The following is a 24359-nucleotide window of genomic DNA, read 5'->3' as shown; positions in this document are numbered from 1 at the left end:
TTGGAGGGGAAACAGCAGGGGGTTATTAGATGCTGCCTTTAGAGACAATGAACGTAACCATAATACCACTTTATATGTGAACAGCTCTCTACAGTTTACAAGGTATTTGCATATACTTAATCTCATTTAATCCTCAGGATTACCCGGAAGAAAGGTATTTCCTTTCAAGTTTTACAACACCTGTGAGTCTCACATCACAAGTAGGTAGGTATAGGTCTTATTCACAACAAACAATATGGTGAATGAAATCCCAGAGAAGGGGGGATTCGGCCTCTCCCAGATGCTCGGCTCATTTCCTTGAAGCTTCAGAAGCAATTACCAATAATCTTTGTTTCTGACCAAGTCAGATAGGGAAGATAGGAATCGAAGACAAAGGGCCGCAATTTACAGTCAGGGCTGCTGTGCCTACTTATGGGAGGTTGTGTCCTGCACCAGGGGATCTAGCTGAGTGGGCAGGAGAATGAATCCAATTCATTCTCTATTTAAACCATGAGCCCTTGTAGAAGTTTTGATCCCATGGCGTAAAAGAACATCCATTCACTAGGCAGAACACCTGTTGGATTGCAATTACCCAGGAGGTATTTGTTGTTGTTGTTGTTGTTGTTCTGTTTTGTTTTGTTGCCAGTTCTCACAGAGGCTAGCAGAAGGCCCCACTGAAAAGCTCTTTGGAGAACTTTTCAAATGGCTATTTCAAACCCTCCTCTCCTCACCTTTTTCCTATCAATGCTTGGCTCATTGTGAAATCCTTTCCATTTGGACTAACCAGGTTGTTGAACCATTGGGGATGCCTTTAAATTCTTTCAAATCAGGTCTTCTTCATTACAATGGGATATTTAGAAAATAGGACACAGAATGGTCTTCTCTTGTTTGTACAAAATTGAAAACCTTATTACTATGTTATTGCCAGCTAACCTCTTCCATCTATTGAAGATTACTGTACGTTAAAAAAAAAACCAAAGAAATAATTGCAACTTTGGTAATAGCTAATATTTCCTGAGGGTTTATTGTGTGCTAGTCATTTCATTTTGGAAGGGTTTTTTTTAAGATTTTATTTATTTATTTGACAGACAGAGATCACAAGTAGGCAGAGAGACAGGCAGAGAGAGAGGAGGAAGCAGGCTCCCTGCTGAGCAGAGAGCCCGATGCGGGTCTTGATCCCAGGACCCTGAGATCATGACCTGAGCCGAAGGCAGTCTTTAACCCACTGAGCCACCCAGGGGCCCCTTGCAAGGGTTTTGTACAGACCTTCTCATTCAGTTCTTGCAACATCCTTAAGTAATAAGGTTAATTATTATTTAACACACTTTATGGATAAGATTTCAGAGGCCAAAAGAGGTTAAATAACTTGCCAAATGTCACACAGCTTGTGAATGGGAAAGCCAAGCTATGTATTCAGGTTGCTCTAAAACAGTGCCTCTCAAACCTTGGTGTTTACCAGGATCCCCTGGAGGGCTTGTTAAAACACAGATTTCGGGGTTCCCTCTCCAGAGTTTCTGGTTCAGGAAGAGAAAGAAATGCTGGGGAAGGGCCCCAGAATTTGCATTTTTAACCTGTTCATAGTGGTGCCCATGCTGCTGGTCCAGGGATCACTCTTTGAGAACCACTGGTCCGATGAAAGACTTACACTCTATTGCCTCCTGTCTACTTGAGGTATGTCCCCAAAGCATACTCACTTGAAACCATGTGTGCCACGTAGGTTGTATAATTCAGTTCTTCCATTTTTCTTTCTTAATTGTTGGGCCCACTGATGAAATTCTTTTAAGTGCCTCAATGTAGCCAGTGTTGGCCTTATTTTCCTATAGTCATAACAACAGTGATATTGATAATACCATGGCTAAGAGCCTTCGTGTTGATAGGGCATTTTGTATAGGATTTGGTATGGATAAGCCTACATAACGGTAAATGGTGAAAGACAACCTGCTGTCATGAATGGGTTTGATATCAGCAATGATAAAATTATTGGAGATCCAGCACACAAAGAAGTTTCTGTAGAAGTATCCAGCATCTAAGCTTTCAACATTTAAGAGGTCTTACCTGGATAGCAGTTTTTAAAAAGTTGAAGAAAACATATGTTGCAAGGTGTAGAGAAATATTAAAAACTTATCTCAAGCTGGGCCGCGATGTGAAAGCAATAAATGCACTTGGAATACCAGTTATATTGGGTATAAGAAAACATGACCTAGTGTAGGTGGAATGGCCATTAAATATAATGTGTGTCTGACATCATGCTGAGCTACTTGTATGGGTTCAACATGGGTGGCAGGTAAGTAAGTGATGGTCTCTGGACTTAAAGCCAAAAATGTGTGTGTCCAGGGTGGTGGGAGAGGGGGGGTGTCCTTAGCTGGAAGAAACAGTCACACATTGCCCAGTGCCCTGTTCTTAAATTGTGCTCTGAAGGCTGTCTGCACCCAATCACAGTGGGGGGTGGAGCTGGGAAGCAGGCTGATTCCAGAGCCTCCCACCTTCTTCTTATACATCCATTTTATAGACTGCGTGGAAGAAAGCTGACGGAAAGAGGGTCCGGGTGTACTTCTTTCACAGTGTGGTCAGATGGTTGAACCCTGGGGGAATGTGAGACTTGGGATAAATCACAGAGCATGCCCCCTTTCCTCTGGCTTGTGTACTCCCCCCCCCACCCGCAGCATTTGTTAAAATGAAATAGATTAAAATATATAGTGATACACACACACACATACACACACACACACACATATATACACACACCCCCCCCCAGTGATAGGGGATGTTGCAGAACGGTTAAAATGAAGATAAAGAACACTAGAATGCGGGGGCGTAGTATCATATCATGGTGAGCTGGGATCTCAGCAAGATGTATCTCCTGATCCTTGTTTTTGGCTATAGAGTGGCTGACTGTTAACAATCAGGATGGAAACTTACAAATTAGTATTATTCAGTGATCACCCGTTGACCCAGGCCTTGTCGAGGATTTAAGGTTTCTGTCCACTAATCCTTGCCTGACAACAACTTACAGGTAAAATCCCATTTTAATGAATGTAATTTTGAGATAATAAAGCTATTTAATAAAATCATCATGTAGAACAGATGCACCCACAAATCCCTGTTCACAAAGCACTCAATCTATTAAATGAAGATGCTGTTGTTTGAATTCAGTATTTATGCTTTCTATTTCAGTCATGTTGAATGGCAAGATCTTGCCATGTAAAAAATGGAGGAGACTGAGATCATACCCTTTCCAAAGCTTTGTTTTCTCATCTGTAAAATAATGAGGGGAATGAAAGGAACGAGTAGGTCTCAAAGAGTCTTTCCAGTTATAAAAATTCTGACTCTTTGTCTAAGATATCCTTAGTGTGGGCCCATGGAAAAAAAATTACAAGGAGAGATTAAGGTCGAGAGGAAGGTCTTGAGCATAATTAATGACACTAAACATCAAGGACAAGTATGGTAGAATTTATCTGCCAGGTAAATATCACTTCAACTTGTTCCTCCATACTAACAATCCAGATATGCCCATGCCTTACATCTCAAGGAACCCACAAAAGATACCCAAGTGTACAACCTCTGATTTTTCAGGCATTCATTTAAACAATGTTCATTGGGTGCATAAGATGTACCGGGATACAGAGATAAATAAGACACAGTCCTTGACCAGTCATTGGGTACATGCCGATGTTGAGAAAGGGGTACAATGTGATAATGATTGTTGAATAGCCGGCTCGTCGGGGGGAAGATTGCCCTGATTTATAATGCTTGCCAATTTTCATAGAGATTTCCATAATCACTCCCACCATGCCCGATTTCAAGCTACCAGTCTGACACTGACTGGTGCACAGAATCCCTGAAAATTTAACCACAGGCTCTTCTGAACTAGTACCAGCCAGCTCCAACACACTTCTGAGGGAATGTGACCTTGTGAGAAGTGGCTCTCCTCAGCTGAGGGCAATTCTCTGAGAGGTATTAGCTATCATCTCCTGACACAGCCCCACCCCCAGCAGCTAGGAGAACGAGTGTGTCAGTTGTGAAGGGTGCAGATGGGTGATACACCACGGCACCCACAACACAGAGTGTATGTTAAAGTATTTGCTGTATTTCAACCAACACAATTCCATTTAACATTCCATCTAGTGAAGTAATTTTAATATTCCTTGAAATATAGTCAATAAAATTTTATCTCTGTTGGGTAATCTTGGTCAAATCACCTAATCTCTATTTTTGTTGAAGAAAGATGCCAATACTGACTTGCTTGCTAAGGATCCTGGTGGACAAACTGGCCAACTACCTGAAACAGCTGACTTAACTCATTTCTCCCCCTCAGTGGACCTGTTACTGGACTAGTTGTTTAATGTTTATGTTTATGTTTATGTTGTTTCATGTTTAATGGTGCAACCATATTTAGAGACTTAGATGACTTTGATTCTAGTTTTTCCTTCTAAATCCAGCTTTTGCCTTGTCAAACCTCTCTGGCACTCCATTTTCCCATTATGCAATGTGTAATTATGAACAAAGGAGTTTGAATTCCTTGAGTGGCTCATGAACTAGCTCCAAAGATATCCCAGAGTATTTGAAGGAAGATTTAAGGATCAGAATACACGTAGAACCTTTTAGGGCAATTATATTGAAGGAACTAATGGTCATTTGAAAACTGAAAGTTACACTGTGTGTGCGTATGTGATTTAAATCATCATCATAACTTGCTAGTTACACCTTAAAAAACTGAAATTATCAGCTCTAGGTCAAAGGGGAAATTTTCTGGGGGTTATTTAATGAGTGTAAAAAAGTTTTTGGAAATAGATGAAGAAATATGTAAATGCCAAAGACCAGTCATTGAACGCAGTTAAGCGTACTCATTTCCTGAGATTAAAGGTTCCATGAAAGCACGTATAATTAATATTTACCAATATCAATAGGACCTTTGCCTTTCTTCGAGGAACTAGAATACTTGCCAGGCATTATCTAATTAAACTACTCAATGTACCTGTGAAATGCTTTGGAATCTGCATTTTAAAGATGTGGGCATTGAAGCACAAGTGGGCTTAAACTAAACTCATTTAGCATGCCAAGGGCGAAATTGGATAGAAGACTTTCAGTCTCATGATCTTGCTGCCATTCTTCAACCGTGGCCTCCTCTAATCCACTCTATTCTAGCATAGCCTTACCAAACAACATAGTTTCATAAGTCTAGGAGGAATTAAATAGAGAGCAAAGTATTTCCAATTACAGGGAAGTTAGATTTTTAAAAGTTGAACATATCACTGATAATATTATTAGCATTTAGAGGTGAGTGTGAGCTAGTGCCATTCATTGTCTATAATGGCCATGGTAAGGGTGGGAACAGTTGTGCAAAATCTATTGGAATGTATGTTTGCTGGAGCAGGGCCATAAGTAGCAGTGGTGGCTCTGAGAATATCCCCCATCCTCACCCTTTAGCCTTCTTATTCTTAGGTACTATTTTTTGAGTTCTATGTGTTTAGCCCATTATACGAATTGCTCCTTCAATCAACACTACCACCCTATGAAGTACATATTTATGATCTCCATTTTATAAGTGAGGCAGAGAGAGGTAAGCTAAGGGTATACAGCTAACAATGACTAGTGATGTTAAGATATAAACCTGAATCTTCCAATCCCAAAACCTCTTCATTATGCTACCTCCCATTTGCTAAATTTATTCTTATTCCTGTCTAGTAGTAGGCTCTGTAGGCTGTAGTCATATCTGCGTCTTCCCTTTGCCGAATCCAGGGTCCTGAGCATACCTCAGCCTTAGCTCAGCGCTTCAACATCTTGATCATCTTAGAGGCGTAAGATAAAAATCATTTACCAGTTGGTTATAACACATCTATTTATTTTTCCTGATCTGTGGTTTTTGGAATTCTATTTTACTAGCATATTACTGCCATAATCCTCCTGCTTTATTGGTTTCAGTAATCATCATGTATGTGCATTCGGCCTTGATTGGGGGAGAGACTCAGATGCATCTCTTGGAATGGGCTCATGATGTGAAAATGACTGATGGAAACTACGTCTTTGTTCCCTATGATGCTCTGCTCTACAGTTTATTTTATAAGCATACCGCCTACCAGGTCCTGAGGAACAACCCGAAACTCCGGGAAGCCTATGATGCTTTGTTGACCATTACAGTGGAGTCCCAAGAAAAAACCTATCAAGCCTATACTGAGGCAGCAGCTATACATGAAATTACTGAGAAGCTGGAGTCAGATCAGGTAAGTGCAGATTTATAAGTTATCATAAGTGGAGACCCTCAAACAAAAGACGGTCAATATTGTTCCTGTGAAAAGCCTCTATTGCATAGGCAACCCAGTCAAGAAGAGGCAACCATGCACAAATTAAAAACACCTTTTGTTTGCAGGAAACATTTGTAAAACAAAGACACATTGTTGAAGCTTTTTTTTTTTTTTAATTGTCAAGCTGCCCATAATGACAGCATGCAGCTGTGAAGAATAAGTAAAATCTATTTAAGAAGAGGGAAACAAAAATTTTATAATATACTAGTGCTATTCAATGGAGCTAGAGAATTCTTATGTCTGATCCAAGTTCAGCTGGTTTGAATAGTTCTAAATCTATTCAAAATCAAAGAGAGCTGGTGTATAAGACCATATTAAATTTATTATTGATGAAACTGGTATTAGAGAATATGGCTTCTGTTTGTAAGCATTTGAGCTTCCCAGTACCGAATCTGAGGATTACCCAGACTTCCCTACCTAGTCAACAACATTGCAGTACCACCATATTCCAGCACTACAAGGGCATGCCTTTTGTAAAATGTACAGCCTGGAGGAGCATAGTGGAGTATGTGCTTCCTAGAGGTAGGTGGCTCCCAAGAGAAAGAAGTTAGGAAGGGCTGGGCTGTATATCCTTAGTTCTCCTTCCAAATTAACCAGTCAGGTTAAAACACTCCTCTTTTGTGGGAGGGAATGAGTAAGGGGGTGAGGAGAGGTCAGATGTTTTTTTGCTAGAAGAGCTATCTCTGTATGAAAGGAATAGTTTGGAATGGGGAAGAATTCCTCCCTTCTAATATGTAAGATGTGATATTTACATGTGTATAAATGAATATATGTATAAACACATTTCAGATTCAAATCACAGACACTAAAGGGCCTGAGGAAGGTAAAGGAGCAGGGAGGGGAACAAAGCAGAGAAAGGAATGGAGAGCAAAGACAAAAACAAAGAGGAAACATCCAAAAAAGACAAGGAATATGGGAAGAAGGTGGGGAGGCCAAAGATACCTGTTAGATTTGAAAAAATAAAGAGGTGGTTTTTGTAGGTTGGAGGCTAGATTTGGAAGGCAGTCAGTTTTAGAAGTATTTAGAATAACACATGAGTAGAATTAAAAGTTCTAGTATTTGCTAGCATATGTATCATTTACAATGCTTCTGGCTGTAACAGACTGTTCAACACAAAATGGCCCAGGTGATTTTTCTTTTCAAAATTTGAAGGTATGGGAGCTCAAGGGTCCATTATTTATCAGCCCAACGATGTTATCAGTGAACCACACTTGACTCATCTTTCCATTTTACAAGCCATAGCATGCTAACTTGCCATCGTTATTTGGTTGGTCTTAAGGTCCCATGATGGCTGCCACAGTTCCAGACATTACATATTATAGGTGGAACTGCCTCCAGATAAAAATGGGCAATGATCTTTTCTTGTGTCTCTTTTTAAGAGTGAGGAAATCTTTCCCAGAAGCTCCTCAGGCAGACTTTTCTCCACACTTTCTTGATCACATTCATGTCTCATATACATACCAAAATCAATCATTTAGGAAGAGGAACAAAAGCATCATGGTTAACCTATAGCTGCTGGAAAAATGTGAACAGATTTGAGATTCTGTTAGCAGGGAAGAAGGCTGTCAGGGAGGCAGCTGATTGTGTCTAACACTCACATTCTCAATGATATTCTTTTTTATATCCACCATTTATTTCTTTATCCCGTGGACTGCTTCTGCCTCTGAACAAATAATTCAGATAAAACTTAGGTTTAGTTTAAGTATTGATAACAAAGATTTTGCTGATTCTTGTTCTAATAAAAAAAGGTGACCAGCAGAAATATTAACAGGGCAGATTTTGAACTTTATTGCTACTGAGATGTTTATAATAAATCTTTCTTTTAGGAAACACACAGATGTTTAAAAACAAGTGGTCAGTTTGGTCATGAATTGCAAGAATCCCTCAGATTCTTAAGAATGGTTGCTCAAACCAGTTGTTTGGTGTTATTTACAAGCAAGCAAAGAGATGGTGAATTTTTGTATTTTTTAGCCAATGATATGACACCACATCGATACAGAGTAAGTCTTTTTACTTTAATCATGAAATGAGGGAAGGAGAAAGGGGTGTGTTGTGTGTGTGTGTTTGTATGTGTGTGTATTGTACATGCATAAATATGAACAGATATTTTATATAAAAAATTCAGACCTACTACTTGTAATATTTGATTCAAATATTACACCTTATTACACCACAATACCTTGTGGAAAACATAAGGTAATTAAGGCAAGAAAAGAAAAGACACCACTATCTTCGTTGCTAGGCAGCATGTACCCTGCTTTAGACAAGAAAATAGAGAGAGTTAAAGCAAAGGATCTAGATCTTATAAAACAGCTTGTTTGGATGCATTTCCTCCCCCTCTTTGCAGGTTCCTAGGGTATACCCTCCTAACCAAAGACTAAGAGAAGGATGACACAGTTATCTTCGGATTTCTGATAAACGAAACCTTCTTTTGCCTAAATTATTTTGCTAAATTTTTGAAGGCAGCTGGTATAGGAGAAAGAGCATAGATAAAGAGTTAGACACACTTGGGTTTAAGTACCAGGGTTCCACTCTTACTAGCTGTGTGTCCTTGGGCAAATTACTTCCACTTTTTTGAGTCTCAGTGTTCTCATCTGTAAAATGGGTTAGTGATCTGCATCTTCTAGGATTATTGCAAAGATTAAACAAAGTCACACGTGTAAGGTAACTAGCAGAATGTCTGGCTCACAGTTTCCTTCCTTTCCACTTTTTCTTCCGTGGGGCCAGAATGATCTTATACTTACCATCTAAGTTTGAATCTGATTTCAGCTCCCTACTCTTGAAGTTTTCTGATTCCTAGCAGAAAATTGCTCAATAGTTTAAGCTTTCAAGATTATTTTGCTTTCAGAATTCCAAATGATATTTTCTTAGATCAAAAGATGTAGTGCATTGTTTGTTTGTCCCTGGACTCCTGTTGTTTTTGCCCTGTTAAGTCAACAGATCAATAATTATTTGCTGAGCACCTGCCATGCGCCATGCATTGTGTGGAACACCAGATAGAACAGTTAACAAGACAAGATTTTCGTCAGTGGTGTGTTGGAACTTGTTTACAAAAGCTGATGGTGTGCACTTTTTCCCATTTCTGTGTCCAGTGGCATCATGTTGGTAGCTAGAAACCAGCCATCGGGAGTATTTGCACCACAGAAATTGGTAAATGATACAAGTAAGAGCTATTTTCCTCTATATAGAGTCAAATGTTTCCTAGCACATCTCTTGTTCCTGATCTTTTGGGGTGTAGAGGAAATCTCAATTCCTGTGAGAGGGATAGTAAGTGAATAAACAAACATATGAAAAACATGGCCATATTTCCCTCTTGCCCAATAACTTGCAGTGGAGTTAAAATTTCCATCGAGAGGCTATAGCCTAGAGCAGTATTTGCAATCTCTTTTAATTTATGCTCTTCTTTAAAAAGTAAAACCAAAGACTGTCAAAGTGATATGCACACATAGTTTTAACAGTTAAGAAATGCTAAAAAGTTTGTGTCAACAACAAAGCAGTTCCTAGGCCTCTCTCCCACCTTTCATCAGAAGCAACCACTTTCTTGTCTTTTTTGCTTTTCATTCTGGTATTTACTTCTGGGTTTGTAAATACCATACCACCACTGGTCTCTCTCTCTCTCTCTCTCGGTTATCTCTTGATTAATCAATTTATTATTTATTTATTATTGAGAGATGGAGAGAGAGAGAGAGAGAGAGGAGGGGTAGAGGGAGAAGGAGAGTCTTTTGTGTAATTTTAAAGATTATTTATTTAAGAGTGAAAGAAAGAGAGAGCAAGAGCCTGCGGGGAGGGGCAGAAGGAAAGAGAATCTTAAGCAGACTCTGTGCTGAGCACCAAGCCTGAAGCAGGGCTTGATCTCATGAGTCTGAGTTCAGGGCCCGAGCTGAAACCAGGAGTTGGTTGCTTAACAAGCTGTGCCACCCAGATGCCCCATGGAGAAAGAGAATCTTAAGCAGACTCCACTCCCAGCGTGGAGCCTGACACAGGGCTCCATCTCACAACTGTGAGATTATTCACGCATGACCTGAGCCAAATTCAAGAGTTGGATGCTTAAGGGACTGAGCCACGCTGGCACCCCTTGATTAATCAATTTTAGACATTATTTGTTGACTTTCTATTACAGTTGAGGATTTTTAGCTCTCATATACTTCCTTATGCTCCTTCAAACCTTCAATATAGGTATGCCACACTTTTTAGTTAAATTCATATTTGGTATTTTTTGTATTATACCTATCTAAATATCATTGATTGCTGATCCATATGGTATATTATGGTAACAGTTCATTCTGTGTGTAACTTTTGATTTTTACTGGGGTTAACGATTGTCTCGTTTTTAAATTTGTTTACCTTAACTTGAATTTTGAAGTTTTTCCACACTGTCTGATAAAGCTGTTGACTTTTCACAGAACAATTTTATACATGGCAAAAATCCTTTATCAGTTTCATTTGTTTATCCTGAAGCTCTCTGTCCTCCTGTTCCAATCTAAACTTATTGCTCTCTAAAGCTTCTGCACAACTATTATGCTAATATCACCTTTTTCACTACCCTGAAAGGTCCCTTTCTCTTTTTTTTCTGTGCTGAATCCACTCTTGCATGAATCTTGTGGCTCCCATTATTTTCCCTCAGTTTACTCTTGTTTTGGTGGAGCACACTGTCTAGTGAGAAAGGTACAGGGATGGTAAATTTTCGAAATTTTGCATATCTGAAAGTCATTTTTCTATCTTCACTATTGGTTGATAGTTTGAGTATAAAAATCTAGGTTAAAAAATCATTTTCCCTAAGGCACCTGGCTTGCTGTTGGAAGAGCATGTGATTTTTGATCTCTGGCTTTTAAGTTTGAGCCCCACGTTGGGTGTAGAGATTACTTAAAATCAACCATCAAATAAAATAAAATCATTTTCCTTTAGCACTCTGAAGACATGGCACGCTGTCTTCTTATTTCCATTATTGGCATTGACAATTCCAATGCCATTGTTATTCCTGAGTCTTTAATGCAACCTCTTTTCATTCCTCCCCATCTTTTCCAGAGGCTTTTAAGATTGTCTTTATTCTTGATGTTAGGAAATTTCATGATGATATCTGGGTCCTTGACATATATTATGCAGTATCTATTGTGGGGCCTTTCAGTCTCATTCTACCTGGGAAATGTTTGTGTATTATTTATTTGATAATTTCTTCGACAACATTGTCTTTGTTCTCTCTGAAAATACTATTAGTTGTTTATAAGATTGTCTGGGTTGATTTTTTAATTGTCTAATTGTTTCTCTTGTATCATCCATATTTTTGTTATAAATTACTCTTCCTAACAGAGCCTCTCAATTTTGCATCTTCTTTTACTGATTTTTAATTTTTTTCCATATAATATTGTTAATTTCCAAGAGTTGGTTCATGCTTTTTGATTAGTCTATTTTGATGGCATCCTGGTTTTGTTTTGTAAATATGGTATTTTATCTTATTTCTTAGAAAATATTCATTGTACTTTCTTTGAAATTCTTTTCTTCTCCCTGTGTTTTTCTCCATTTCTAATTTTTCATGCTTCTTTGTTTTGGTCTTTCTATTTCATGTTGGAAGTTTCCTTAATTCTTAATTTCCTTAATTCTCTGGTGATCCTGAATGAAAAGAATGAAGCTCTAAGAGATGGATTTGAAGGTGTATGTACATTGTGTGTTTGTTAACCAGTGGAGAAATTGGCTAGCCAGCTGAAGTTTTTTGTCAATATCTGTAGATCTTGCCTCTTGGGCTACACTCTCTTCAGGGAAGAATACTCCCATCTTCTTGGGAGTCATAATCCTGGTTGTCACTATTTCTAGGAGTCATGGTGCGGGGGAGACTGGGACTCTCATTGTTAAGTATAAGCACTTCAACTTCATCACTCTTTTTTGTGGCTTGCCTAACTTTTACCTTCCTTTGGATTATGTGTCCCAGCTCCAGAGCTGTTCTGAATCAATTTAACCTGTTTCCAGCAGGGTTTGGCTTTCCTTAATAGAGGTGGAGATGGCAGATATCTAATCACTCCTTACAAGGACATTCAAAGGGCTGTCCTTCCTTTAAAGTCCTGCCTCACTCAAACTTCTACAGTACTTGGTGCCTCTAATTCCTATGCCTTTGTAGGATTCTTGGGGGTGGGGAAATCTGCTTGTTGCTTACCAACATTCCCCCTTGGGGGAATGGTGTGGAAGGCTGGTGTTTCTGTTCCTTGTTCTCCTTGTTTGAGAGTGATATTTGAGAGGAAGAGGAGACTGAGGAAAAAAAATCTTGATCTCACTATCTTCAATCAGGAAGTCATGAAGGAAAAAAGAAGTTACAAAAAAGTTATTGGTGGATCTAGCAGTTACTTGATTTAGCAAAGATCTATTAAGCTCAGATATAACATGGTTAAGAGCATGGGCTTTGAAGGCAAAGTGCTGTACATTTACTTAAGCTCTCTGTATCTTCATTATATTAAGTTGGGAGTAATAATAGTGCCTACCTTATATAGTTATTGTGAGAATTAAATGAGTTAATACACATAAAGAGCTTGCCTGGCACCTAATAGCTCCTTAATAAATGTTTATTATTAGTGGTATTAGTGTTGTTCTTTTTATTATTACTATGGGCTCAGCACTTTGCAGGTGATACCATGGAGAACAAAATAGAAATAAGGTCTTTTCCCCAATGAAGGGGAACGGTTTTACCATTTTAGGGTGCTAAGAACACTGGGTCTAAAATTGGGACTTTTAGGGGCACCAAGGTGGCTCAGCTAGTAGGGTGTACAATTCTTGATCTCGTGGTTGTGAGTTTGGGCCTCCTATTGGGTGTAGAGATTACTTACAAATAAAAAAATCTTAAGATAGAATAAAATAAAATTGGGATTTTTACTTATTGGTCACAAATTCAAGACTGTTATAAGGTACTTGACCACTATTCTTCCAGGATGGTATTATTAGAGTTCTGTGTTCCTCTTCTGAAGTGCAAATAATAGCAGCTCTCATGTATTCAGTGCTTACTCTGTGCCTAGTAATTAATATAAATGTTCTCATCAGATCTGTAGATCAAGCCTACAAATTAGGTATTATTATCTCTACTTCATGGATGATGAAACTGAGGCTCAAGGTAACTTTTCCAAGGTCATACAGCTGCTGGCAAGTGGCAGGGCTGGGATTCCAATACTGATCTGCTAACAGAACCTGACCATTTAACTACGTAATAAATTACACTGTATCCCATGTCCAATGCTTTATTCAATGTAATATTGCTAAGTGACTAACACTTTGATTTGAATGGGTTTTTCAGATTGTTTTCCTCTAACCTAGGAGGTACTAGGACTTTATGAGGACCCATGAAAGGAGAACAGTAAATCAGGGGTGCCTGGGTGGCTCAGTCGGTTGGGAGTTTGCCTCTAGCTCAGGCCGTGATCTCCGGATCCTAGGATCTACCTCCCTGCTCAGCAGGGAGTCTCCTCCTCCCTTTCCCTCTGCCTCTCTCCCCAACTCATGCTTGCTCTCTTTTTCTCTGTCTCAAATAAGTAAGTAAAATCTTTTTTAAAAAAGAGAGAGACAACAATGAATCAAAATGGAGGGATTGGGGGGTAGGAAGCCAGTGACAAACTTCCTAATTTAGTCTCAGGATGATTGGGCAAAGATTATCACTTTATACCTTTAAAATTTGACTTCTGAAGTAAGGTTTTAGTGCCTACATCCTTTACTTTTGCTGTCTTCCTAATGCTTGTTTTCAGGAAAATGCTACTGGCTACAAATGCATATTGCTAGAACACACATTTGGGATAATTTTTCCAAATGTGGCCTTATTTGCCTAAGCAAAGGAAATCCTCTGGATTTCTCAGCAAGCCCAGGGGGCCCTGAAGCTCCTGGAACCCACTGGTTTCTATTAGCTTAAATATGTGTGCCTGTCAGGGGACGTGGTTAGGGCTGAAGCATTCCAGGATGGGGCCCACCAGACACTTGTCAGGAAAGGTTGCCTGCTGCTTACAATGGCTACACTTATCTTTGTATATCATTCTATAAAAACAATAAGGGGATCATTCTATAAAAATAAAGGTATTATATTCCTGAGTATTATATCAAATAGATTGGGTTATTAGCCATCTCTTGGCTAAGTCTAAGTGTTGAGATAATGCATTGGAGGTACCACGTTGAATAAGAGGAATTTGATTACCATCTGGTTTCTTGATCTCTGCACATGCCTGGCTTTTTGTTCAAAAGTGATGTTGCCATTTTGTCCATCAAATGATGCTTTCTGACCCAGGTTATGTTTCAATCTATGTTTCTAAGGACAAAATACTTTGGAAGCCTGTTTTGTGTCTTGTGAGCACAGTAAATCGGAACTGATGATGGTCAACTTAACAACAACATGAACCATTAAATTGAACAAATTCGAAGATCACTGCTCCTGACCCAGACCTTGTTTTCTTGGATACCAAACTCCAAGAAGCCTGGGGTAGAACTAGATAAATTTGCTGAATAACAAACAATCAATCGTCATTCATTTATTCATAATTCATTCAATCAGGTTCAGGTCTATGCAGCAGGCAAAACTAATAGATTGAGTCATGAGTGTGATGTCAACAAGGTCATCCGCCTGACAGAAACTTCTGCCAATCCTATCATGCTTCTTTGGAGCTGTAGTCAGAAGCGGGGACAGAGGGCGTGGAGACGGCCTTTTTTCCCTCACCCCATCTTCTACCTCTTCTTTCATTATTTGCAGCAGCTGCAGCTGGAGACCTTTTGTGACCAATGCTCACAGAGTGTGCCTTTGACTTACAGGAAGGGACAATTTCTACTACTGAAGGGCACCGAAGGGCACAGTGGGTGAAACAGCAACACAAACCAGCTGGGACACAAATTCAAGCCCTTACAGTGAGAGTGGGCCCTTGTGACAGTTCTTTTGCAACTGAACGCTATTGTTACAGCTATGCCCTTTCCTTTAGCTTCAGGTCCCTCTATTTTTGTGGATCTGTTTGTGTATGTGTGTGCACGTATGCACACGCACGTGTGTAGAGAGTGTGTGTGTGTGTGCACGCATGCGCACACGCACACACATGTACGTGGGCAGGTGTGCTATGTGGTGGAGGCTAGAGAATCCTGAAAAACAGGCTTCAGGTTTCAGTCATCTTGGAGAGTTGCTGTCAGTCAGCTCTAATAGGGGTCACTCCAAGAACACAGAAGGCAACATAGCCTGACTAGCTGAAAATCCTGTGAGATGGGTCAACTCAAAGGTGAGGGTGTTGTTTTTTAATAGTTTCAATCTTTGCTTTTGGCTGTAGGTAGATACAGTCTCTTTCCCAGAAGGCTCCGTGCCTTTCAAAACAGAATACTAGCATTTTCTCTGCTTTCAGGGGCTTGCTGCCCTGTTTTTTTTTTTTCTTACACTCATTTGTTTTACTAGTATTGATTTTATACTCCACCTTCCAGCCTTAACTTATTGTCATAACCTACCAAAGCCCCAGAAAACAGGCAGGCTCTCGCAAAAATCCTGAGGACAATTAAATGGAGCATCTGAGAAAGTCAAAAGGGAAAGTTAGTGAAAATGCTTTTAGGGACCTCAGTGTGTGTTAGGTGACTAACTGTGGATGCACATGACACCTGTTCACCATGCCTCCTTCTATAGTGTGTGTTAAGGCGAGTCAGTGGAGAGACATCCCTGGACAAACACTCAGGGAACTGAAATGTTGATTTCTGCCCTGCTCTTAGTTAGCTCTGTTATCTGGGGCAAGGTTTTTCACCTGAACCATTGGAAGAATGGAGCTGCTCTTAACAAAAATGGGGAAGATCATTATAGATGAAGCAGGAAGATTTTTGGGTGAAAATCAGGAGCTTGATTTTGGGTACATTGAAAACTAGTGTCCATGTAAAGATATCAGAGTAGGTAGTTGACTTATGAGCCTGGAATTTAGCAAACAGTCTGGGCTGGAAGTATAAATCTGAGATTTATAGTATAAATGTGGTATTTAAAGCCATGAGACCAAGGGAGATCCCCAATGGAGTGAGTGTTGCTAGGAAAGAGGACCAAGGACTTCGCACCTAAAAAAGACTTCAGGTAATGCCTATTTCAAGCAAAAATGCTAAACTAAGAACAGATAACCTGTGTTCTAGTCCTGATTTTATGCCCCAGTCAGTGACCTTGACAGATCATTGAACTACTCTGAGCCTCCCTTTCCTGTCTAAAGAGAGAGAGAGACAGACCCAATGATCTCCAACTGTAGACGTTTGTGGTTCTAGACATTTTAGAGAGGAAGAAACTGAAGCCCAGGGAGAGGGTATAAATGATTTGCCTAACATTCTGGTATTAGGAAGAGACCACAGGCTACTGTGTCTTCTTCTTCTGTATTGTTTTAACCCACGTATGTGTATTAGAATACCTGGGGCACTTCAGGAATACTGATTACTGGATCCCAAACCTAAAGTATCTCATTCTGTTTGTCTGCATTGGGTTTTGCATTGGTATTTTTGATACTCCTTGGGTAATTGACAACACGCTGCTCTGTCAACAGGGCATGGCATTGTCTTGCTAGCTGCTACTATAATTCTCTGCATCTTGACGGGTCTTTCCAACACAAAAATGATCCACTCAATTTTAAACCCTCTTATTCAGATGAAGGAGGAAGATAGCTTTCTAGTCCTGGTGAAACCAAAGTAGCAAGTATCAGCTTTCTCTGAAGCTCAGTAAAATGGCATGACCATCGCTTTCTTGAACTCCATTCTAGAGGTGAAATATTATGGAAAACCGTGAAGCCATGGCCTGTGGCGGGGATGGGCAGGGATTGAGGGAGGGATTGTTCTCTCTTCCTCCCTACCTTTTTGGAATAGATACAAGTTTGTTCCAAAACCAAATTTACTAGGTCACTAAGCAGTGTGTCAGGGATAGTACACCAAATGCTATTGCTTTTACTTTAAATGTATGGCAGGCAGAGTCACGCTATCCTCTGTAGAAGCCTTACTCCTTTACGGTGGCTTCTCAACAAAGCTTTGCCTCTTTGGACACCAGCAGGATATAGGGTTTGTTGATTAAAACCCACATTCTCCATGCATTACAACACTTGGCACTGTCTTTGGGGGAGTGTATGTGTATCTATGTATCATACAGATGCATGTTTGCATGTGTATGTGTGGGGTTGTGTGTTTCAAACTGTATTCTAGCATTCACTTTCTCCGGGGAGCACGTGTCTAGAAGAGCCATTTTGGACTAAGACAGGACACAGACATGGACTGTGGAAACACATTACTTACAGTCTTACCACACTCACCTTCCATTCTAGTAGTGCCAGCAAAATGATTTTATCACGCATAATGCACTGGTAATTAACCTGGTAAATCTCCTTTGCGTGCCTCTTGTCTATTCCATACTTGTTTTTTTTAGTGTCCTTTATAACTCTAAATCACTTTCTTAGTTTAGGAGCATAAAAATATATTGCGTATGACTGGTTTGCTCATAAAATTGTCATATTTGATATATTTAAAGATGTGAAGGCCTGGGGGAGAAACCAAGCAAGTCCTCAGAAACAATTGTTTTTTTCCTCTGGGTCTTCATAGCTCTCCTCCACTCAGACGTGCAGCCCATAATAATGAACACAGGCTTGGAATACACTCTGAGATTGCTCTAGGGCGACCAGGGCTCAAGATAATTGTAATTTTTAAAAATATATTTCACCATTGTTTGGAACCACCTATAATTCAATTTACTTTATCGCACAAGCCATGAATAATGCTATGAAAGAAAATGGACGGGTTAGTGCTGCCAGCCTGGTTCAGCATTCCAGAAACACGCAGTTCTATGGATTCAGCCAGTTGATAAGGACAGATTCAAATGGAAATGGAATCGCAGCATATGTAATCCTGGACACCAGCTGGAAAGAATGGGAACTCTATAGCACTTACACTGTGGACATGGAAACGGCTGGTGGCAGGCCCCCTCGAGCAGATGCACAATGCTGGTTTGCAGAAGGGAAGATCTGTCGAGGTAAGGAATAGAAAAAATCATTGGTAGTCAATTTGGCTCAGCGTGGGTTACAAGGGAACCTATTTAAGGGAAGGTGTCTTTTAACACTGGAACACTCAAAGAATCAGTCATTTGCATTCCGGGGAGATAAACATCTTGGCATTCCAGGTAGTTAATTTAAAATAATGAAGATGAGAGCTATTTTACAGCCTTGGAAAATCATCTACAATTTAAAAGCCACCCTCACTCATTTTCATAATGATCCCACTTCCAAAGAGGTTACTCTAAGAAGAGGAAGGCCTGAATCTTTTCCTCAGTCTATTGTTGACAATGACCTGTGATCATTTTCCGTTAGAAAGATCACCGCTTCTTCCCTTGATGTATACAAAATCTGTCAGTCAGTTTGCATCAAGATATCATTTCTATACCCTTTCTTCTCTGAACTCCCACTGAACTAAAAGTCTGTACCTCACAGCTTAGCACCAAATTGCTTTTCAATTGTTTCTTGTGTATTGATTGTCTCTCCCCCTCCCAAACATACCGCTCCTTGAGGGCAGGTACCATAGCTAATAATTCTTATGTGTGCACCCCCCCAACCAGCACAGTTGGTGTCCAATAAATACTTGCAGTTAGATTAACTGATGGAACTCCTCTAGCTTGAGGAAGAGTGGAAATTCCATCCAATCTCTAAGAGCCAGAGGGGAACTTTGGAAGGATCCATATTATTCCTGTGTGAGTGTACACCACACCCTTCTAAAACCAAATGCATCTGTTTGAAATGGACTTCAGTTTCTAATTTGCTTGAGCATGACATACCCTACTACCCTGATGTTAGCGTCATCATATATTTCCTTCTGAAATCTTAGTAATCCATCCAAATGTTTAGGTTTCCTAGAGGGTAATTTACATCTCGGCGAAAACCTAATTATCAAAACCAGACTCACACCTGAAGGACAAGTGCTATGTTTTTCATCTATAACGCACAAGGTCTATGGACTCTAGTGAATTTAAAATGTCTTTTATTTTATGAAGGTGACATAATACTTACCCTTCACAGGTGAGATAACATATTTATTCTCAAAAATTCTATTGCCATCCACCTTAAATTAAGGTACTCAGAATTTTCCATTCATGGACTTTTTCCTCCAAAGCAACACCCAGGTCACCCTTAATTCATGTGATTTGTTATTGTCAGAGTGGTGAGTGGTTTTGCTTCAGAACAGTGAAATTGCTTTCTGTGTCCATAAAGTCAACAAGACATACTGTGCTGTAGAAAAATGGAATTAAGTTAGGTAGATGTGGCTTGATTTTAGACTCACCAGAAAGCACGAGGAGCTGCTTCGTGGTGCCCTTCATTTACAGCTTCTCTCTGGTAATGCAATTCTTCCTCTTGCTCTCTATAGACATTGACAATGTCTTTGTGTGATGGTCTGACTTGCTTTGCTTATAGCCCTGCTATTAATGGATTTGCTTACTTTATATGGTACATTTTTTTTATATAAACGTAAAAGGCCATAATAGCTTTGTTAAAATTTACTTCCAGGAAGTCATGTTTCAGTACAATTTCCTCATTACATGACCAACTGATTTTCTGTTTTCCATAGCGGTTTACTGTCCCTACTGGCCCCATTTAGAGTGAAGTGTTTTCATGATGCCAAGAATAACTTCCTCAGCTGTGTTGTCGGTGTTGTTGTCTGTGAGTAAATCTGGCTTGCCCCATTATCCTGAAATAAGAGAACTAGTACTTTAGGGTCTGTGTACTCCCTATCTGTGCTCCCTTTTCCAATGGCAGTCTCCACTACCCACCTCTTTCCTCAAATGGTATGGACTAGGACAAAATAAAATTGGGATATTTTAACTAGTTCCAAGAATTAGTCAGACTTTGGCAAGAATCCAGGTGTTGGGAATAATGGTCCTAGTTCCCAGGATTGTAGTGAGGATTATTAAATAAACTGAAGTATGTAAAACACCTAGAATAATACCTGACTCAGAGGAGGCACTCTGAGTGGTAAAGTCCTATCTCCTGCCCAGGCACATGGGATTCTCCCACTGATTATTGGGAGCCCAGAACCCTCACTTTGACACTCATACCTTTTGCCATGGGTATTATACTCCAGATTCACACTGTCCTTCTTCCTTGGACAAAAGCTATCCTAGCTAATCATCAACGTCATCATTATCAACATGTCTTTGTCTTTCTCCCTCAGATCCCATAAAAGGTGACCAACTACTCTGATGAATGAATTCAGGATCGGGGCATAAATGGCATGGCTGAAGATGGCTTAATAGGATGCTCCTTTTTCATAATCTTGGCATTTTAACAGTTGACCTCTCCCCAAATTAAGATGATTTGGGGAAAGTAAAAAATGAAATCAACCATGACCCTCCCACTTCACACTTTCCATCCTGCTAACCACACCTTTGTTATCTTTTTGTAAGAGTGGTCCTCACAACAATATGACACGAACTTGGTGGGAATAGAGTGGATCTCCTTTGGCAAGTTCTGAGAAAAATATCCAGAGTGTACTAAACAGCTGTGTAAATTTGGACAAGGCACTATACCTCTCTCAGCCAGAATTTTCTCATTTGTAAAATGAAGGGATTGGATTAAGTGAACTTGAAGAGCCCTTCCAGTTCTGATGTTATAATGAGTCTGTGAAATCCTAGCTCGAAACTCTAACAGGTGGTACTCTTAGTGTTTAGTATGTTGGCATAACAGCAAAAAACAAACAAACAAACAAAACCCCCCCAAAACCACTCTTATTCAATTTCCTTATATTAGAAACTTGATAAAGCCATACAGAGTGGTGGGTATCATGTGAATTGTTAAAACACACTTAACAAAAACATTATATCGAAGGTGGTTCTTCTTTTTAATTTCTGCGACTGTGACATACTCTGGCTCAGAACAGAAATTTAATGTATTGAGTTTAGTTGCTGCCGAAGACCAGAGTATTGAGTTAACATCATTAGACTATGCTTAGGGAAAATAAATGTCATCTAATCAGAAATCTCCCCTCTCTAGGGAGATTTGAAGAGTAGTGGGCTCTGGCTACATAATGCCAAAACATCCCGTGGCAAGATTGAAAACGGAGTCACTAAGCTGCTTAGGTTACCTGTCAACCTCCCACCTTACCTTCCCCCCTCCAGTGACTGGCCTCACTGGTCTTTCCCATGGAAAGGACTGGTTCTTTCGGCTTAGAGTGAGCTCAATCTGCAATTCTTGTGAAGGCAAGGGGGAAAAGTCTATAAAATCACAAGGGGGGAATGTTTGGAGTTTGTGGGCTGAAGGGCCAAGAAGGCTGGAGAGGGACATGATTGGAGATGGACATGATTGGAGAGGAAAATGAGTTTGAGACAATTGGTACTTGAAGTGGTCACCGAAAACTCAGAGATGGGAGAGCGGCACATCATTTCCCAGAGTTACTTGGTCCTTGGTACTTCAGCTAACAGAGCACAAAAGATGCCCTCTCTTTGCTGCCTGCCTCCTTCTCTCTGCCCACCACGGCTGCAATCAGAACTGAGTGTCTGATGAGTGTCTGTAATAGATGGTGATTACTTGCAGGAGAGTGACTCTCTGTTCCTTCCTTTTCTCTGTGTTTTGATTGTTTAAGTTTTTTTTTTTTCCAGAAAGAAAGATGTGCAAAGAACCCAACCACCCCCAAAACAAAGGATTCTTTGAACTCGTCCTTTCTCCCGACTCTGAACCAGATTGCCTCGCCTTTCTATAAAGCTCTTCAGTGCTTTGTAAAACTAATGATGATAATGATAATAATGAGCTCTTATACTTTCATGGTGTTCATGCTTTTTGAAGCACTTTCACATGTATTATCTCATTTGATTTTCAAAACAACTCTATAAGCGGGTAACGCACAAACCATTATCTGGCTAGACAGATGAGGACACGGAGCACGAAGAGGTTAAATTATTTACCCAAGGTCATCTGGCTAATGAATGACAGAATCTGCACTGCACCCCAGGTCTCTGGATTGGGAGTCCAGTTGTCTTTCTACGAGAGTGTGTAGCATGGTTATTTTCACAGGTGTGCCTGCTTTAAGACATCACCACACATATGAAACAGATAAGTTAGGGGGCGAAGCTTTACTTCACCAAAAGATTCATGTGCTTTACCCAAGAATTCACTACAGGGTGCTTTTAATTTTCACCACAGGGCAGCAGCTCCCACAGTGATAAGGGTCATACTTGTGGGCAGACAATTAGAAACACATTAATTGTTTGTTTAAAAACCAGTGGAGTCACTGAGAAAAACAGACAGTGTTACTGGTGCTTAAAGCTACAGTGACATCGCAGACTTGCTTACAGTAACTTGACAAAGCATTTTGATTCAGTGGTTGTTTTCCACACTCTGGCACAGGCTCTAATACGTTCCATAGGGTGGCCATTAAGGGGTTGTGGAAAAAGCGAAGCCAAACTGTAGCTGTCAGCACCCATAAGACAAAACAGAACAAAACAACCACACAGACTAAATCCAAGGTATCCTTCAGGTCCTTAAGTTGCCGGGTCAGCTCAACTGAGATGACCTACCTGGCAGTGTGGGTAGACATCAAAAACTCCTATGTGTCTAGTAATTGATTTATAGGAAATAATTACATTTGCTGCAAATTAATGGGCATGTTTGAAGAGAATCAGGTTTAAATTGTGTCTGTGTAATGCACAGACAAGAGACCAATTCAGTAAAAGAAAAAAAAAAAAACCCAGTCAGCCTACTTGTTTGGAATCATGTAGACAAAGCAACCAACTGATTGAATTTTTCCACTTTTCAACCTGTTGCTTTGGCAACGCATAGATGCTACTTCACAAGACAAGTGGTCTTGTGGACAGAAATCTGGGCCTGCAGCCAGGGACCGAGGACTGGAGTCCCAGCTCTGCCTCAGGCTAGGGAATTGCACAATTTGCTTAATTTTGTTTTGTTTCTTGAATGTGTTTTTGTGCCTATAAAATGGAGATGAATGCTTCTTGGCCTGGCTATTATTAGAATATGTACTGTGGCATATGAGAAAAGGTGGTGAGTTCTTTATGAGTATTGCAAGGTGTTGTTTTGAATGTGCTCTTGATGTGGGATCACCATTTTTTGGGGGGGGAATCGCCATTTTATTAGTCTGACTTACTGTCCCCATGCAGCAGCCTCATCCTTCCCTTTTGATGTCTCTTCAATAGCATCTTCATTTTTCTCTTTTGGTCTTTGTAATTCTGTGAGTGGTGAGAGTCAGGGTTGCTGTTTCTCTTTGCTCTGGGTATGAGGGTAAAGATTTATGTGTATTTAGTCTCCCCATTATCTTGTATATTTTAAAACTTCCATCACAGGGCAAATTTATCCTGGGTTCACAAAATACCCAGCTCCCTGTGACCCTCTGATTTTACACTTGTTTCAGGTGTCGTATAAATAAAATCCAGTTGATTAAAGGACCCAATAGAATTCTACTGACTTTTAACGATGTGACGTTTATCAATCCCCACTTTGGCAGTAAGGTAAGGAGCAACCCCCTCCCTTGCTCCACTGTCCAATATGGTATTCACAAGCCACAGGTGACTATGGATCACTTAACATGGGCCGAGTCTGGGGGCACCTGGGTGGCTCAGTCGTTTAAGGGTCTGTCTCTTGATGTCGCCTCAGGTGTTGATCTCAGGGTGGTGAGGCTGAGCCCCGTGTTGGGCACTGCGCTCTGTGTGGAGTCTGCCTGAGGTTCTCTCTCTCCCCCAACTCATGCTCTCTCAGTCTCTCTCTCTCTCAATATCTCACTCACATCAATTGGTCGATCTTTGAAAAAAAGCACATGGTGAGTCTAAATTGAGATGTGCTCTAAACGTAAAATATACCCTGGATTTAGAAGGTTTAGTACAAAAACATGTAAAATATCTCATTAATTTAAAAAGATTAATTACATGTCAAAATGATGATACTTTGGATGTTGTGGGTTAAATAAAGCATATCTTCTGCCAGATCAGCTCTCACTTCTGCCCTTAGAGATTCTATGTTGCCACTAATGGTCTTCTCCAACCTAGCCATTGCCTGGATAATTGTTACCCTGAATTCTCTTTCCAACATACTGTTTATGTCCATATCCAATAGTTCTGTGGCAGAGGGCACAGTCCCTGAATTTTTCCTCAGTTGAGTGTTCCTCCTC

General features: G+C 40.1%; 1 protein-coding gene across 1 annotated transcript in view; it reads left to right on the top strand.

Moving 5' to 3' along the window:
• Positions 1-24359, top strand: part of GUCY2F (guanylate cyclase 2F, retinal) — an 86344-nt gene that overhangs the window by 4022 nt on the left and 57963 nt on the right. Inside the window, 4 exon segments of the mRNA XM_032837144.1 lie at positions 5902-6204; positions 17896-18234; positions 19409-19412; positions 23607-23703. Of these exon segments, the coding sequence (XP_032693035.1) occupies positions 5902-6204; positions 17896-18234; positions 19409-19412; positions 23607-23703 (743 nt within the window).

This window comes from Lontra canadensis, unplaced genomic scaffold (genome assembly GCF_010015895.1).
Source record: "Lontra canadensis isolate GAN:19392208 unplaced genomic scaffold, GSC_riverotter_1.0 scaffold96, whole genome shotgun sequence".
NCBI classification, from domain to species: Eukaryota; Metazoa; Chordata; class Mammalia; order Carnivora; family Mustelidae; genus Lontra; species Lontra canadensis.
Note: the sequence above shows the minus strand (reverse complement) of the source record. Positions and strands in the feature narration are given on the sequence as shown.